Below are 17,718 nucleotides of genomic sequence, written 5' to 3' on the forward strand. Positions count from 1 at the left end.
AAAATTAAGGTTTTTTTTTTTATGCTTGATTTGTTATAGACAGTATCTCAGTGAATTAATGTAATGTTTAAAGTGAATGAAGATCAGAAATCCTGCAAATCCCTTTTCATGCATATGCCATCCAGTACACTTTGACCTCGTATCGGTTATTTATTTCAGATTAAAAGACCCTCTGATTTGACACCAATCACTTTGCAGCAATTTTATGATTTTCTCCAAACTGAGGCGTCGTCATTCTCCCTGACAAATAGATCAATTTCACACTCTGTAGGATCCTTTATTTTTTACTCTGCCTTTGCCTCTCGACAAACAGTTTTTCCAAGGAGACCTCACCCTGAATATATCTGAATAAATATCTCAAGGGGATAATTTTTTTTTTTACTATATTAAGAATTATTGGCTTTTAGGCAAAGATTTTTAACCAACAAATTCATAAATGCAGAGGTGGTAACAATATTAAAATTCTAAATTTGTGAATCTTTTATAGTTTTTCATTTTAACTCAAAATTTACTCAAATGTACTACATGGACAAAAGGATTTGGACACATTCAGCCACAAGGGTTTTAGTAAAGTCAAGGGTGCAGTCAGTGTTCTCTCATATCTTCAGGGAGCTTGGCATACAATTAGCACACTGGAACAAGTTTGGGTTTTCTCATTTAAGTGAAGGAAAAATATAATGCAAACAAATTCAAAGACATTCTATAAAACTGACTCCCTTGTTTTGGTAACAGTTTGGGGAAGAACCGCAAATGGCTGGAAAAGACAGGTGTCCCAATACTTGTGTCCATATAGTGTATAACAGTAGACAAATAAATGACTAATGCTAATTCCACTGTTAGCACAAAGTATTGAACAGGGTGTACAGACATATTGCTATCAGGGCCAGAGAAAAGGTGGTGTAATACACTCTTTCTGAAAACTGTTTTCCAGTATTTAACAGTATATTCTGGAATCTTCCCTGAAAATGTATTAAATCAATAAAAAGAGGACATTTAAACAATTCTTTTAATACGTTTCAACACAAAGCAGCAACACAACCACAGCAAAATCACTCCAAAAACTCAGAAAACCAAACAAATCAAACATCACACAATGCTGCAAAAGAAGTGAAAAACACAAATAATAATAATAAAATATTAAAACTTTATAAAACACCGTATGAAAAAGTAAAATTTAACATTAGGTAATTGAGGTAGATCACAAAAACACAACTTCCAACATCCTTTCTGATCTGAATACTGAACATGAACATTGAGGAGAATGTGTATTTTTTTCTGTTCTTTTTTTTATTTTTTATTTATTTTATTTTTTTTTTATAAAAGTTGAACATGTTCCCTGATCAATATCTTATCTTCTTTCCAAAGCCAATCATTGAACTGTCAGTGTAAGATGGACAGACAACTGTTTCAAGTTGGCAAGGCTTTGTGATACAACGTGATTAATTTAGTTACACATATACATATATATATATATATATATATACACACACACACATATATATATATATATATATATATATATATATATATATATATATATATACATACACACACACACACATATATATATATATATATATATATATATATATATATATATATATATATATATACACACACACACACATATATGTGTGTGTATATATATATATATATATATATATATATATACATACACACATATATATATATAATATTTTTATTTTTTTACTTCATTACTCCCCCCCCCCATTAGTACAGACATTACCAATCCATGTTCCTGTTATGTAGTAGATGCAAACGGTTCTGCTAATACATCTACAAGTTTAATCTCCATCTCAATCACACTGTGACGTCTTTTGATATTTCTACTTTCAACTGATCCAGGGCCATGTTCTACTTAAAAAAAAAATATATATAAAAATAAAAAAAAAGTAAAAAAAAACAACAACAAAAAAAAGTTACATTCTCCCCTGGAACAGATGTGGTCAAAGCTCACGAATTACTTGCCTTCCGCATGGCATTGAGTAGCTGCTTGGCAGCTGCTCGATGAACCTCAGCCTCTATGTTGCTGGTGGAGGTGCTGGGCAGGACATGGGTGATGCCGTAGAAGGGTATGGCCAGCCCTGACACCACCACCTTGTAGGTGAAATACAGGAGACCGTCTGAGCCTGTGTGGTCGTATCTCACATTGTAGAGCGGCATGCCAAGCCCGTGAAGCTCACACAGCCAACGCAGCTGGTACACCGAGTCATGTAACGGCTCCTCCTTGCTCAACGGCAACATTCTGCTCATCACCTGTGAGGTCGGATATCCATCTGCCCGCGAGATGACTTGCGAGTCAAGGAGAGCGGCTGGAGAAGGTTTAGGGTTTTGGCTGAGCTGAAAGCGTGGAGGTGTTAAACAATTTATGGCCATTGGTTTCAGACCGGGAGGGATGAGAGGATTCTCTTCGCCATGCTCCTCGTGTCTGGGTTTGCCGTTCCCAGGTGACCATCGGACGCAGATGCTCATGCCACACAGGTCCTTTAAGGCTGAGAAAAAGAGAAAAGAATGAGGTTGAGTATGGAACCTGCTGCTATTTTTGCTACATACTAAAACACTGGAGAGGATACACACTTTAAAGTGGGTCAAGTCTCAATGGAGTAAAACCTTCAGGTTTTATAGAGCATGCATATATTTTTTATATGTATATTTGAAGCTATGATCCAGTCAACCTCAGTGAAAGGGATATTTTCATCAAAGCAAATACGAACATAATATTGGAGTGATATAGGAGACTTAATCAGCCATTACTGCTCTGATGTTTTTAAGATCTGTGCGTGTTTACGCCTCAGCATCCTAGCTGCGTCTTAGCATAGCCGTGCTGACTCCGCCCACAAAAGTTTCACTTCTGTCTAATCTCCGCTGCAACTGTTCTAAACTAGGCTAAGGCCACACATCAAAGTATCGCAGGCAAAACCAATTAAAGTCAATATGAATCTGAATAATTCCTGTCATCCTGTTATACTATTCAGTGATTTATGTTCGGATTCTGATTGCTCTTTGCTAGGCCTTAATTATTTTCCCACCTCTGCTGTGTCATGATGTGGAACGGCGGCTTTCTTGATTTGCATCAGATTAGCATAAATTAGCATTAAGCTCGTCAGCGGAGGATCTGCTCAGCGTGGCGTTTGAGAGACGTGCGCTGCAGGCACCCTGCTCTCCGCGGCGCGACGTGACGAGCCAAACCGTCAGCCTGATGCAGCCATGAAAACCTCCTGCGTTTCACGCGGCGCCCGTTCGCTCGAAGCTCCCACCCCATTCGATGATTGTATGTTTGAGTTGTAAACCGACGCCTGAATCAGACACCAGCTCAAACGGGCTGAAAACTTGAGCTTGGAGAATGAGAAATTTGTTTATTTCTTGATCAAACTGTAAATCAGAAGTGTTCTATAACCATGAGTATAAGCTCATTATCAGATGGTGAGAAAAGATCAGAAAATGTGTTTGTAAACTAGAAGTTGGAAAAGTGGAGGTGCTACAAATGTCCTCGCATAAAAGGAGAGGGATGGATATCCATGCCAGGTGGAAATTCACCAATAGAAAAATACAGCAAACTTGCACCGGAATAACTAAACGTTGTTTAAAAAAAATTCATTAATAAACGCAAACCCCAATAATAAGTTCAACGCTGTAGCATTTTTGCAGACTGGTCCCATGTTCTGTGACCCAGATATCCAGAGCATAAACTGCACTGCTGCCCTGTCCTCTGGCAGTCGCCACCGATCTCACACATCAGTTCAACAAATCAAACAAGCAAAATATCCCAGTGCTGTGTATCCCAGAATACTTCCTGAGGTTCGACTCATGCTTTTAATCAAACTGCAGGTGGTCTCAAAACGGCTTGTTTGATTCCACCAGCCTAATTATAGTGCATGTAAAAAGTGCGCCTTGTGAATTTTAGTATTGGATTTATATGCATTACATTTACAGACTGGTGTTTAGATTTCATCTGAAGCATCAAGTCTTCGGCTTGCGGAAAAATGAGGAGTTTGGGCTCTGCGGTAGGCATCAGGAAAAAGAAAAAAAAAAAAAGGGTTGTCTTGAATAGCCAATAAAGTACATTTCACCGAGCCTCCATGTTCTTCCTTCACAGTCACATGTACACATTTAATCACCAATTAAAATTCACTAAGAAATTGGTACACTATTGTTTCTGTATATACACTGCACAGGAATGTTTTTTATCCTTCACTTAAAATGGCTGTCAAAAGCCTGCCAACACCTAGTCTTTTATAGTTTTTAAAGAGACACATGCATGTGCCTTTTGTTTCTATGCAACAAACTAGGTCATTTAAATGGTATGAAGATTTACCAAAACAAATATATACATGTACAGATGTTCCACTTTAATTAATAATAATTAAAATTAAAAAAATCCTCCTTTAGCATGAATAACAGCTTTACATAGTTCACACATCTGGACAGTTCATTTCTCCAAACATTAAGCTGAAATATTTTGCACAGGCCGCTTGCAAAACTTTCCAAAAGTGTTCTTTATTTAGGGGCAGTGACTGGGCAGGCTGTTCCATGAAGGACAGCTGACTGTTTGCTCTTTGAATATTGCTTGGTACTGTATGCTTTGGATCATAGTATGTATGTATGGTGAAATCACAATTATCTGGAACTCAGATAAATTGCATGGTAATGGAACAGTAACCATTTTGGTTCAGGATTCCTTTCACCTGGAATAAGTCTCCAACTTTATCTGCTCCAGAACAACCGCAAACCATTAAGCTTCAACCTCCATGTTTGACTTTGGGGGTTGATGCAGTCTTCTAACATCATCTCTCCTCTTCTTTATCCTACACAAGTTCTTCTGTTAGAGCCCAATAGGTCACATTTGGACTCAACTGTTCACAGAACTTTATTCCAGTCATTCACTGTCCAAAGTTTTTGCCTTGGTTTGTTGCATAGAAACAAGAAACATGCACTCAAAGTTAAGAGACTAGGTGTTTTCAAACATTTGAAAACCATTGTACTAACATATATTTTATTTGTTACTATATTCTACATTAATGTTCTTTGTTCTTGTACTGTAGGACAAGGAAATAAGAAAACCCGCACATATGTAATATGTGTTGGACAATTAAACATCATTGAACTGGCATATCGTGGCACAAAATACTGGCTAGACAAGTTTGCTGCTCCAATTGTGTAGAATAGTGTAACTGTTCTCGGCAGCGTTGGCTTCTACTTTTACATTTGCGGCTTTTGCAGACGATGTTGTCCGGAGGTGGTTTAAAAGTGCTTTGAGACTCTAGCAATTACTAAAGCTACACTGGTACGCTAGATTACAAACTTAATATAAAATCAGACTATAACTTGAATTTTTAAAAAGCAAACTTGGAAAGTGCTAATTTAAGTGTTTCAGGAAGAGGTAGGTCTTCAACCGTCGCTTGAAGATAGCCAGGGACTCCACTGTTCAGGCATCTAGGGGAACTTAATTTCACCACGAAGACTTGAAGTTTACTTACCTCTCATTCTGAGAGAAGGTGGTACCAGTCGAGCAGTGCTAGGGGATCTTAGACAGCGTAGTGCAGTGAGAGGTGTGATGAGGTCTCTGAGGTAAGAGTGTGCTGGTCCATTTTTGGTCTTGTAGGCGAGCATCAGGAGTTTTGAATCTGATACGTGCAACTACTGGAAGCCAGTGGAGCGAACAGCAGTGGGGTGGTGTGGGAGAACTTTAGGTTGAACACAAGTCATGCAGCTGCGCTTTGGATCATTTTTCAGTGGACAAATAGCGTTCAGAGGTCGACCTACCAGCAGCAAGTTGCAGTAGTCCAGTTTTGAAATGACAAGAGACTGAACAAACACCTGAGCAGCCTGTGCGTACAGAAATGGTTGAATCCTTTAGCTGTTGTAGAGAAGACAAGAACGAGACACATTAGCAACATGTGAGGAGAAGCACAGTTGACTGTCCATAGTTACTCAAGGTTGTGAGCAGTGGCGGAAGGGGAGAGCAGAAAGTTATGAAGAGTTATTCCGAGATCCTGACCTGGAGAATCACCTGGGATGACCAGCAGTTCGGTTTTGCTTGGGTTGAGATTCAGAATGAGATCCATGAAGATATGCTTTACATAGGTTCAAATAGAAGATCTCGAGTGGCCTGCTAGAGAGATCTGACCTCAACCCTAGTAAGCAACTTTGGGACGAGTTGGAATGCTAACTTCAACCCAGGCCTTCTCGCCTTTACTAACACCTTTGTGGGTGAATGAGCCGAAAGCTCCACAAGCAAAAAGGTTGTTTTTTCCCCACTGTGTATCCCAAACTAATTTTTTCAGCAAAATGGCTGCATTTTTTGCTTCTGTATGCTTTCAGCTCCTGTCATCCAGCTTAAAACACATGATAATTTTACTTTACTTCCAAACAAGTGGGCACCCAAGTATGAGTCTGGTTCACATTCATAGGAATCATGACATGGTTTCAAGATCCCATTCACAAATTCAGACCACTGCCTAAAATCGTCTTTGGTTCAGTACACAGAAAAGCATACTTCCTTACACATTACCAAAATTACACACCAGGTGGCAGCACCATCAATATTAAGGTCAAAAGTCTACTTATAAAGCACCATTTATAACAAGCCATTAACAAAGTGCTCTACAAATCAAAAGTACTCATTAAAACAATAGAGCATTCACAACCAAGTATCAACATACACAAAAACTGAAACATAACATACCATTAGGACATTTTTGAAATTTTTTGCTAAAAAGGTTTTAAAGATTTAAAAGTAGCCAAATTAAAGCTGACCTCATATCTAAAAACAAATTAATCCACAGTTTTGAAACAGCCACAGCAAAATCCACAGCACGGATGAATATATTTTCATTTTCTTTGTTTATTTTTTGGGAGGCCGTGTCCATATCTCAGAAAATTCGTAAGTCTGAGTTCGTAGATCGGGGGCTGACTGTAATCATTGGGGAAAGACACTGTTTTTATGACGGAGTTGAGCTGTTTGTCTAAAGTAAGGTTGCAATAACAATGCTCCCAAATTCCTTATACAGGGTTTTATGGATAGAGCCAATGTAAGTGTTAATGGGGCTAGTGAAGGCAAATTAAATAATTAGGAAGTTTAATGCCAGCCATGATTTTATTTCAATAAGGTCTGTACAGATCCATTCCTTTTTGGTATAATATGAAGATAGAAATGTGTATTATCTGCATAGAGATGGTAAAGAATGCCAGGTTTCTGAGAAATAGACCCTAGAGAAAGCAAATATAGTGCAAAAAGAGCTCACATGCATTCTTAATAGTTCATGTTCTGAGATGCAGGTTAATGCTTTCATTCTTTTAGGTGGGACAAGAAAAAAAAAAAAATCCTGGTTGTTTTCCTGATCTTTACAGTTAAATTGTTAAATGTGCTCAACAATGGTGCACAATGTTTATAATTCCTAAACTTGACTAAAAGAACGAGTATGGAGACGGATACGCTGTGGCGACCCCTAATGGAAGAAGCCAAAAGAAGAAGAAGTAATAAAAGTAAAAATAGTAATCTATTCAAACTATTTTTAAATAATGGCAATCATTAAATTTTCCTGTGCATTATACAGTTTTTCTCTTCTTTATACACTAGTTAAAACAGTTTTCGAGAGGCTTACGTCATTTTTCTGTGTCTTGAAGGACCAGAGATGTTTGGGCACTGAATGTCAGATAACGAATTTTTAATCACATTTCACATTAGCTGAAAACTTACCAGCAAATGCTGAAAATCAGTCTTTTCTATAAACAGAGTCGTGCGGTTGTATTGCTACGTGTTAAGATTTTCAGGTCACACTGATGCTGGTGTCATACACTCAGGTACTTTTGCACCATGTCTAACACACACACACACACACACATATATATATATATATATATATATATATATATATATATATATATATGGTGCAAATTGTCTCTAATTGAACACTTTGATGATTCTAAACCTGTGTTACCACTGCATATGTTTAAAATTTATAAGCCACATTTAGCTTTCTTGGCTCTCAGTTATTTGCTATAATGGCACGTAAAAAAGGATGCAAGTATATGTATATGCATGTACATGTATTTTCTATGTAACTCAACCGAATATCCACATCATGTGATTCTAAACTGAATCAACATAGATGAAAAGTGTACATGCAATAAGGTTGATTAATTTCACTTAAAGAAGCTGTATGTGAATTTATATACTGTATGTAGTATATGTAGTAGGGGTAGTAGGGCTGTAACAGTACACAGTCGTACAGAAATCTTTATATACAGGGCAATCAACAAATGCAATCCTTTTTATGTGCGGAACAGTTAAAATCCCTCAGAGTTCCCTCAGGAACGTATTAAGTGGCTGACTGCAAGTTTGTTTAAGGAAACAAAAAAAAAAAAACTAACTAAAAAAAGGATTTCCTGTATATTCTTTAGAGAACTGTGTATCCACTTTCTATATTCTTCTGAGTGCATTTCATTAAACATTTTCTAGATATGGGTTTGAATGATTTCTGGGTCCTGGTATGAAGTATGTAGGATCAAAGAGACACAGAGTGTATCCCAAACACCCTCAACTCTGCATCCTTCAGCATGTAAACCAGAAATCAGTTAAATGTATATATTTTTTTATTATTTTATTTATATATATATATATATATATATATATATATATATATATATATATATATATATATATATATATATATATATATATATATATATATATATATATATATATATATATATATATATATATATATATATATATATATATATATATGCGCATAAACGATAGTGACAGAGGATAAGAGTCATGTTTGTGCTAAACTGATCTAAAGCATGTTTTTTTGAAATAAATTATTTCGTTGCAAAACTAGTCAACATCAAAACAGTAGTGAACCAAAGTGTATTTAATCGCTGCATATTGTATTGTCTGAAAAGTAGAGACTCAGATCTCCGGTTAAATAAAAAAATAAAAAAGCTAATTAATCATTATTTCAGTAAATAATTGGTACAAATAAAATACTTGGAATCAAGATAACTTGCAATATATCTTGCTTTATGAGCCGCCTGAGAAATGGATGTGCCATATAAGAACTTGAAAGCAAGTGAAGCAGAAACCCAGGATCAATTAGAGCAGGGGTCACCAACCTTTTGAAACCGAGAGCTACTTCTTGGGTACCGATTAATGTGAAGGATACCAGTTTGATACACAAGTCGAAATATCCCACAAGTTCTGAAATAACAAATTTGCTCAATTTACCTTTAATTATATGTTATAAATGAATATCAATAATTATTAACAATATCTAGTCATCTATATTTTAATATTATCATTTTCAAATTCACACCAATGCAAGTGTGATTTAAAAAAAAAATAGCAACAAAAAAAAAAAATGTAATGCAGCTCACTGGTAAGTGGCGCTATGGTGAGTTAAAAATAAATAAATAAATAAAAAGGCCCACGGGCGACTCATGTGGGCCTTGTGGGCACCATGTTGGTGACCCCTGAATTAGAGCATAAGAATGCTCCCCTGTTCTAGACCACATTTCCCAGCTTACCTGCGACTAACACTTTCTTGGCCATGGAGGCAGTATAGTGGGAGGAGTAGAGCACAAGCGCAATGACGTCTTTTTCCTTAGGCCCGGTGGTCCTCATGGTGACACCCTCCACTCCGTCAGCGATTTGCCGAAGCACTGTCAGCAGCTCCTTGCTCTTCGTGTTCGGAGGCAGATTGCTAAGACACAGCTGCCTCTTCTCTGTGCTTCTCTTGACAGCGAGCTTGAAGCCACCCTGAAGTGGGTACATGTTTAGAGCCCGGATGGCGGCGGTCATGCTAGCCACGTCTCCGTATTTGGCGTAGGCGAAGCCTCGGTTCTGCCCGCTGAAGTTCATCATGAGGCGGAACTCGTACAGCGGAGCCACACTCTGGAACAGCGGGATCAGCTCATCCTCGAATACATCCCGTGGGATCTGACTTATAAAGACTTCACAGCCTGGACCCGGCACTGGACCAGTCCATCCTGGCAGATGAGGAAGAAGAAAAGTGTTAGAAAAGAAAAAAGCTGGCAAATGCCGTTCTTGAGAAAAATAAACGCGATATAACTTTTAAAAATAGGTGGACTTTGCAAGCAATCCACAGGTCAACATGGATAGGAAGCCTATCGCAGGAACACTGGGCATGAGGCAGGATTCAAAGAGCACCACATATGCAGGCATTCAAGAAAATTTACAGAAACATGCAAAACCCTGCAAGCTCAAGACCGACCAAGGACATCTGAATCTGTAAAATGACAATCACCCCCCAAAAAAGTTAATAAAATACATCAGTAGCAAATTCTGTGCATTTCTATGCAATAATGATATAGCAGATTTGTTACCATGATACCGGCACCCACAAAAACACATGCGGAGTGAAAGCTGTGTTCACAATTCATGTGTGCAGTGTGAAAAACATTGCAGATTAAATAAATTGTGCGAGTGCATTTAAGACACCAGGACATTATCCAGACACGCGTGTACACAATTGAGAAAAATTGTAATTTGACAGGATTATTCATTATTTTCACAACAAGCTCTCTGTTAAACAGTACGTTAATATTCAAGGCATTACACTAAACACGAGGTTGATTCATGCCTTATCTCCCATTAGATTTACAAAAGACTAAGATTCTGCAGTTACGTGACAATCCTTAGTATTTAATGCAACTCAACATACAACTAGTCCTTAGTTGGTTTTGTAAGAACATAGTAACACACACACACACAATAACTCAATGCCACTCAATATATTTTAATTTCTGCAGCATAACAGTGATAAATTCCTAAAGACAATTATATAAAGTGATTTTTAATGTAAATGTTAAAATTAACGAAAGTTAAACTCAATATGTGGCTTTCGCTTTTTTAAGGTACACTTTTATAAATAAAAACCTGAAATTAGGGTTTCATATCATTAAAATAAGCAAAATGTCAAATTTAAAAAGAGATTTTTTTTGTAATCTGATTAATCGATAAAAAAAAAAAAAAATCGTTATTTGACCCCTAATGGGAGAAGCTGAAAAAAATAAGTTGCAGCCCTATCAGTAAGCATTATTTAGACAGCAAACAGTTAACGACTAGAGTGTTATTTATGAGGGAACGACCTGCCCAATCAACACACCTAAATACTATTAAACTACTCTAGGATGAACTGGATCACACAGTCAAAAAGAAATGTATAACTACTAAAACAACCTTTGGCCAGTTTTACTGGACCAAGTATTTCAGCTGAATGTTTAGAAAAATGTACTGCCCACATCCCAAGAGCATGTTATGCTGTTCTTCATGCTAAGAGAGGATTTTTTCTATGAAAATGAAGTTGATATGTACATTTATTATTTGGTTTGGTCAAAGTAAATACTGTAAAAGTTGATTGACCTAGTTTGTTGTATATAAACATGCATGTTCCTTTTAAAACAATAATACTAGGTGTTTTGAAACTAATTTACTAGCAGATGTACCCAAAATACATGTATTGCATAACATACCATATATGTAAAGTTTTACCTTTTATTCTTCCTATGTTAACCTACATTATTAGGTTTAGTCCAACTTTATTGTCCCTATTAGAGTACAACCGCAAAAACATTTACTGCAATTAGCACACACTCTTATCCAGAGCAAATTACAAAAATGCAATAAACCAATAAAATGCAGCCTTAATCAGATCAGTAGTGCAAATAGCAAAGAAAGGGAATGCTGAGGTTATAGTTATAGAACACTGTATAGGTAAAAGTAAATTGTATAATGCATGTCCATAGTGCAAATGGCATTAAATAAGAATCAAGGTGAAACAGGTGGAGGCAGATGTTACAGAATGATGCATGCTAGAGATATGAATCTCCATAACTTTCTGCCGATGAAATTTGCATCTCGATTCATAGTCAATTATATGATTAGGGCCGAAACTATTGAGTAAATTAAGTAATTAAAAAACAAACAAACAAACAAAAAAAAAAAAATCAAGGCAAATAATTTTGTTTATTCCATTTAACTACACATGGAGCATTGAGTTTCCCTACAAACCATTACTACTGATGCACCACCCACTAAACCCTGGAGTGCTCTGGACAGGTAAACACACGCTGCAGAATGAAAAATGGAGGAACGTGGAGAAAACAGCTAGGAGCAAGGAGAAGAATCAGGCCAAAAAAAAAAAACGACAGAAAGTTTCCAAATTTTAGAATAATTTTAAACTAAAAAGATAAAAAGACAACACTGTGCAATGCGTTTACCTTTTTAGAGTAATTGAAAATAGATTTTTCTATTATTATTTATATATTTGTATTTATGTAATATGGCAATTAAATGCACTAAATAGGTTTAGTTTTCACAGATATTCTTGAATGCAATTTCAGCAATAAAAATGTACTTGTTCATTTTAAGACACCCGTTGTATTTTCCCTTGCATATTTAGTATTGCTCTTTAATAAAGAAAAGGTGCTTCTTATCTGATTAATCGATGAATTAATAAAAAAAAAAAAAAATCGGATGAAAACTTGTTTACTAAAATAATCAATAGCTTCAGCCCTACACACGAACCATTACAGATACTGTACATATGAAGCAGCTACTGATGCGATGGGCTACGATTTACCCCTATTACAATGCAGTGAGATCCAATTTGATTAAACACAATGCAATTCAATGGAGAAAATATGATGCTATGCAATTTTTTAATGATAGATACAGTAATCCCCTGCTTTACCGCGGTTTTAATCTCATGCCCCCAGTTTATCACAGAATTGCATTTTCCACATAACCAATTTGTTTCGCTGATTCGCCTGGCCAGTTTTATGTTGAAATAATGAAATTTCTGAATAAAAATATAATTACTGTATTCTTCTAAGTTTTCTGTGTGTTTAAAGTGTGTGGGAGAATAATTTACAGCTTAAACAATATGAAAAATGCATTTTTGGGGTGGGGTCTTTTTATCGTGGGCGGTTTTGGAACGTAACAGGGGGATTACTGTAGTTTGCTTTTATTTCTTTTGTTCAGACAGACAGCAAATCATCAATTTACTTAAGTGCATTCTGACTTCTAACGTATGGACTTTTCACAAACACTCCTTTGTAGTTCAAAAAAAAGAAAAAAAAAAAAAAAAAGTGTATATATATTAAATTAAACCATACTTTATTTTCCTGTTCTGTCTCCAGGAAGATGCAGCTCTACCTCTGCCATGTAATCTATATTCTATATGACTCTCCGCACACTCCTTACTCACCGTAGTGTTGTGATGTCATATTCATGTAGCAGCAGTGGTGCTGAGAGAACGCACTTGAAAAACAGTTTAACGAGAAGAACTCAAAATATTGGTTACAAATTATTACCGAAATCCGTGAATCTAACCATCCCTAATCCATACAGTATAATGCAGGAGATACATACTGCAATACGAGCGCCAATCTAATGTGGATGTGTAAAAAATCTAAATAAATAAGTTTTCATTCCAGAATTTATTTGGCTGAAGAGAAAAAGCTGTTCTTCTTGATACTTTATAAAGCCTACTGTTGTAGAACAGTGTAATGTAGTACAGTGTTAAATATGGGGCCTAGAGACGGTGAAGCAGATTCAGAAGGAGCTTCACAATTCCAAGTGTATTAAGAACAGAAACACAAAAACAGTCAAGTGTGTGTCTCAGAGAGTCATTTGTCAGTCAAAGTCAACGGACATTGAGTTTCAATAGCACTTCTAACAATGGACATTGTCTCAAAGCAGCTTTACAGAATTTAAGAGTTAATGTGAGCAATGTGTGTTTCTCCCTGATGAGCAGCCATGTCGACTGTGGCAAGGAAAAACTCCCTTGGATGTTAAAGGAAGAAACCTTGAGAGGAACCAGACTCAAAAGAGGAACCCATCCTCATTTGGGTGATAAAAGGGGTTGTAATTTTTTCAAGATTCACACAATCAAGCTTAAAATGTCAGACATTACAGATTTACAGTTGAACAATTTAAAAATGTAATTGTTTTTTTTTTTTTGGTGGAGTGTTTTTCCCTTGCTTCTGCCTATTAGAATATTCTCACAGAGCTGAATCTCATGACGGTACTTTCTAACGAGTTCAGACACACTAATAAGGTTTGTTAAGGTGCTAATGAGTTGAATCAGGTGTGTTAATCAACCAGGAGACGCTCAAGCGAATTAAAGGAGATCTGCAGAACCAGTCATTTGGAAAGAAAAAAAAAAAAACCCTACTCTTTTCAATTAAATAGATAAGCAAGCAGCCTTTGGAAGTGCTTGTTTTACAAAGCTAATTACTTGCAGGTATGAAGGAGCTGAGGACTTCTAGAGCCATGCATGGTCTTTCCTTCCTTCAGCATGGGGCAGGAATTTTCTAGATAACGATTGAGGGGAGGAACTTTTAATATAGAATTGGTAGCTTGAATTTTGGAGCTTTTAGAACTTAGGGTTATGTAAAATGGATTTATAAAGTATGTACTGGGGAAAAATAACTCCAATGCGCACTAGTTTATCATCTCACACATACCTGGAGGAGGAGCACCATATCTGCGCTGTCCATTAATCTGTGTTAAGGTGATTTTAGTCTCCTGAAGCCACCTCTCCAGAGACTTGATTCTCTGCTGATTCACCATCTGCATGCACAAATCAAACCAGGAGAAAAAAACTTTAAAAGAACCTTAGCGATGCGCAAAAGTTTAAATAAAATTCGAGAGAATTTTCAAAGCCTTTGAGTACGTTTTTTTTCCTTTAATGTTTGCACAACATTAATAATATTGCTTAAAAAAAAATAAGCAAACAAACGCTCCAAACTCGCAATAGTGAATCAGTCTGCTGTGTACTTAATGAGCAATTACCTGTAACATGTCTAGTCCTTTTTTTCTTTTTTTTTTTTTGTCCAGTTTTCCAAAAGGGTAATTAGAGCAAACACTAACCTGTAATAGTGGTTTGTATTTTTTTTCTCTCTCTGCAATTTATCCAGCAAACAGCTGCAGGGGAGAGGAGGGGGCAACACGGGCGGGGTTTGAAGGAGATCTCAAATTTCTGCTCACAAATGAGAAGCGGCCATTCTTCCCAAGCCAGGGTTCATTGGTCGGTCAGGTCATTTTGAGTCAAATTGATGGCAGTCCTGGACTTTTAACTGGAGATCATCACTGTGGTAGAGATTTTGCTTTTTGCTTTAATCAGCAATGAAATCCTCATTGCACATGCATCAATGTATAATAATGCTCTATGACACCTGACTCAAGTCTCTGTTACATTTCTTAAATAGCAAAAAAAATATAATAATAATAAAACAACAATAAACAAACAAATTCATTAATTAACTAACACACACGTTGGAAATCCATTTTCTGTAAAATTAAAACTTGTGACAGGTGACGTGAATAACACTGATTATCTCATTACAATGGCACCTATCACAGGGTGAGAAATGAGGCAGCAAGTGAACAGTCAGTTTTTGAAGTTGATGTTAAATATAGGAAAAAAGGGCAATGTGTAAGGATCAAAACAGCTTTGAAAAGAACCAAATTAAATCCTCTAAATGACTAGGTCAAAGCATTATATTCAACATATTTACATTTTCAGTTTATGGCAGATGCCCTAATCCAGAGTAATTTACAATAGGGCCCAGCATTTGCAATGTAGTGGTGTTGGGATTTCTACTCACCTTTCTGATCAGAAATCCAACATCATAACCACTAAGCTACCCCTGGCAGGTGCTGTGGGGTTTTCCTGGTTTACCTAACAAAAGTGGTCCAAGGACAGCGAATGGATGACAAGAGTGTATCCCTTTCCTAGGGAAGACATGGCACCAGGATATAGTATGGAGAAAGAAGAAATTAGCCAATTAGCCATCTTATTCTGGTCAGGTAACTGCATGAGGTGCTGGACAAACAGTCTCATCCATGGAGGCCCTACCTCACAACTTATAGGACTTGAAGGATCTGCTGCTGCTGTCTTAGGGCCAGATGCCACAGAACAGAGGTCTTGAGGAGTCCTAAAGGGAAATGTAGTATTTTAATTAGAGGATTATTTTATTCATAAACTAGTTTTGAATGAATCACCAGTCCACATTCAGATTGTTTTTGAGAGGTGGACATCAACCAGAAAACCCTGTGGAAATTCACATAAAGACATGCTCACCATGAAAACTAGAACCTTTTCATCCTTGTTTATGAGGTAAATATGAACAAGGATGAAGTCTTGTTGGGGGAGTGGTAGCTTAGTGGTTAAGGTGCTGGATTTGTGATCGGAAGGTCGGGGGTTCAAGCCCTGGCATCGCCAAGCTGCCACTCTTGGGCTCTTGAGCAAGTCCCCTAACTCTTTGTGCACCATGGGCACCGTATCACGGCCGACCCTGCACTCTGACCCCAGCTTATGAGCAAGCTGTGATATGCAAAGAACAAATTTTACTGTGCTATAATGTATATGTGACAAATAAAGGCTCTTCTATTCTTCTATGAATCCATTCAGCAACCAGTCAGTTTCTAAAAACTATAATCATACACATAAGAGCTAAATATAATCTTTAATTCCCCTCAAACACTGACAATATTGACGTTTAAACTGTTCTACCTCTGAGTCAATTTATTTGAAACACATAAATGTAGGTTGGGGCAGTGTAGAGAAAGTCAGGAGCAGGAAACATTGTTTTAGTCAAATAACATCCAGATAGCTGCTGGTGCATGCAGCAGTTGAGTATATATGTTTGCACACCCTCAGGATAAAGTTAAGAATACAAAATGGCAGTGTATTATAGGTTATACACTTAATCTCCAAGTATTAAAGTCAGGTAAAAGTATGAATATTTAATCAAATGACTAAAAAGAGAAGTATCCCATTTACATCCATGGAACTAAATTTACCTGACTTCCAGATTGCTGATCTTTGCCCATTCATTTTGATATTTATATTGAAAAAATACCAGAGAAATTATTCACAAAATTAAAATAATTTATCACATTAATGTCACAGGCTAAAATATCATGGCCTGTGTGGACATTGATTGAAATATATCACCGAAAAATAATATACATGTAAATCTTGTAAATATAGCATGTAATATGAAGTGTACTATACAGAATACATACATGAATGTGCACAATTTGTTCATTTGTATCTATATATTTATATTTCTTTTATTTCATTGTTTATTTATTTCATTTTTTTAATTTTCATGCTGCTTTTTCTAGTATCTTTACAGAATATAATATTTTATTGTTAGCTTATAAACCAAGAAAAAAAGGTTAGAGAGCCTTGTCATTCTAGCCTCATACGAGTACACAGTGGAATGAAATCACATTCTCTAAAGCCCTGGTACAATATATTATAAAACAAAACAACAGAGTGGTACAACATAATCAAAGGACAACATGTAGCGCAAATGAGAAAAGTAGCAGTGCAAATAGACAACAAGCTACAAGACAATAAATACATGCTGTGCAAGTAAACCCTGTACAATAAGTACAACACAGTGTGTGTGTGTGTGTGTGTGTGTGTGTGTGTGTGTGTGTATATATATATATATATATACAAGGAGTGCAGAATTATTAGGCAAGTTGTATTTTTGAGGATTAATTTTATTTGAGGATTTAATTTGAACAACAACCATGTTCTCAATGAACACAAAAAACTCATTAATATCAAAGCTGAATATTTTTGGAAGTAGTTTTTAGTTTTAGCTATTTTAGGGGGATATCTGTGTGTGCAGGTGACTATTACTGTG

General features: G+C 36.4%; 1 protein-coding gene across 2 annotated transcripts; it reads right to left on the reverse strand.

Annotated features, from left to right (window-relative positions):
• Nucleotides 1-988: 988 nt before the first annotated feature.
• On the reverse strand, nt 989-15,123 carry dnd1 (DND microRNA-mediated repression inhibitor 1). Of its 2 annotated transcripts, none has more exons than XM_046859517.1 (5): nt 14,924-15,123; nt 14,518-14,623; nt 9,553-10,014; nt 1,990-2,513; nt 989-1,096 (listed from the first exon to the last, which is right to left on the reverse strand). In XM_046859517.1, exons 2-5 carry the CDS (start codon nt 14,621-14,623, stop codon nt 1,007-1,009), a joined length of 1,182 nt encoding a protein of 393 aa, XP_046715473.1. In that variant the 5' UTR covers nt 14,924-15,123; the 3' UTR covers nt 989-1,006. The 2 variants fall into 2 exon arrangements, with proteins under 2 accessions (XP_046715473.1, XP_046715472.1); XM_046859516.1 differs by having other exon boundaries at nt 14,846-15,122.
• Between the last annotated feature and the right edge of the window lie 2,595 nt (nt 15,124-17,718).

The sequence above is a fragment of the Silurus meridionalis genome, chromosome 10 (genome assembly GCF_014805685.1).
Source record: "Silurus meridionalis isolate SWU-2019-XX chromosome 10, ASM1480568v1, whole genome shotgun sequence".
In the NCBI taxonomy this organism is placed as follows: Eukaryota; Metazoa; Chordata; class Actinopteri; order Siluriformes; family Siluridae; genus Silurus; species Silurus meridionalis.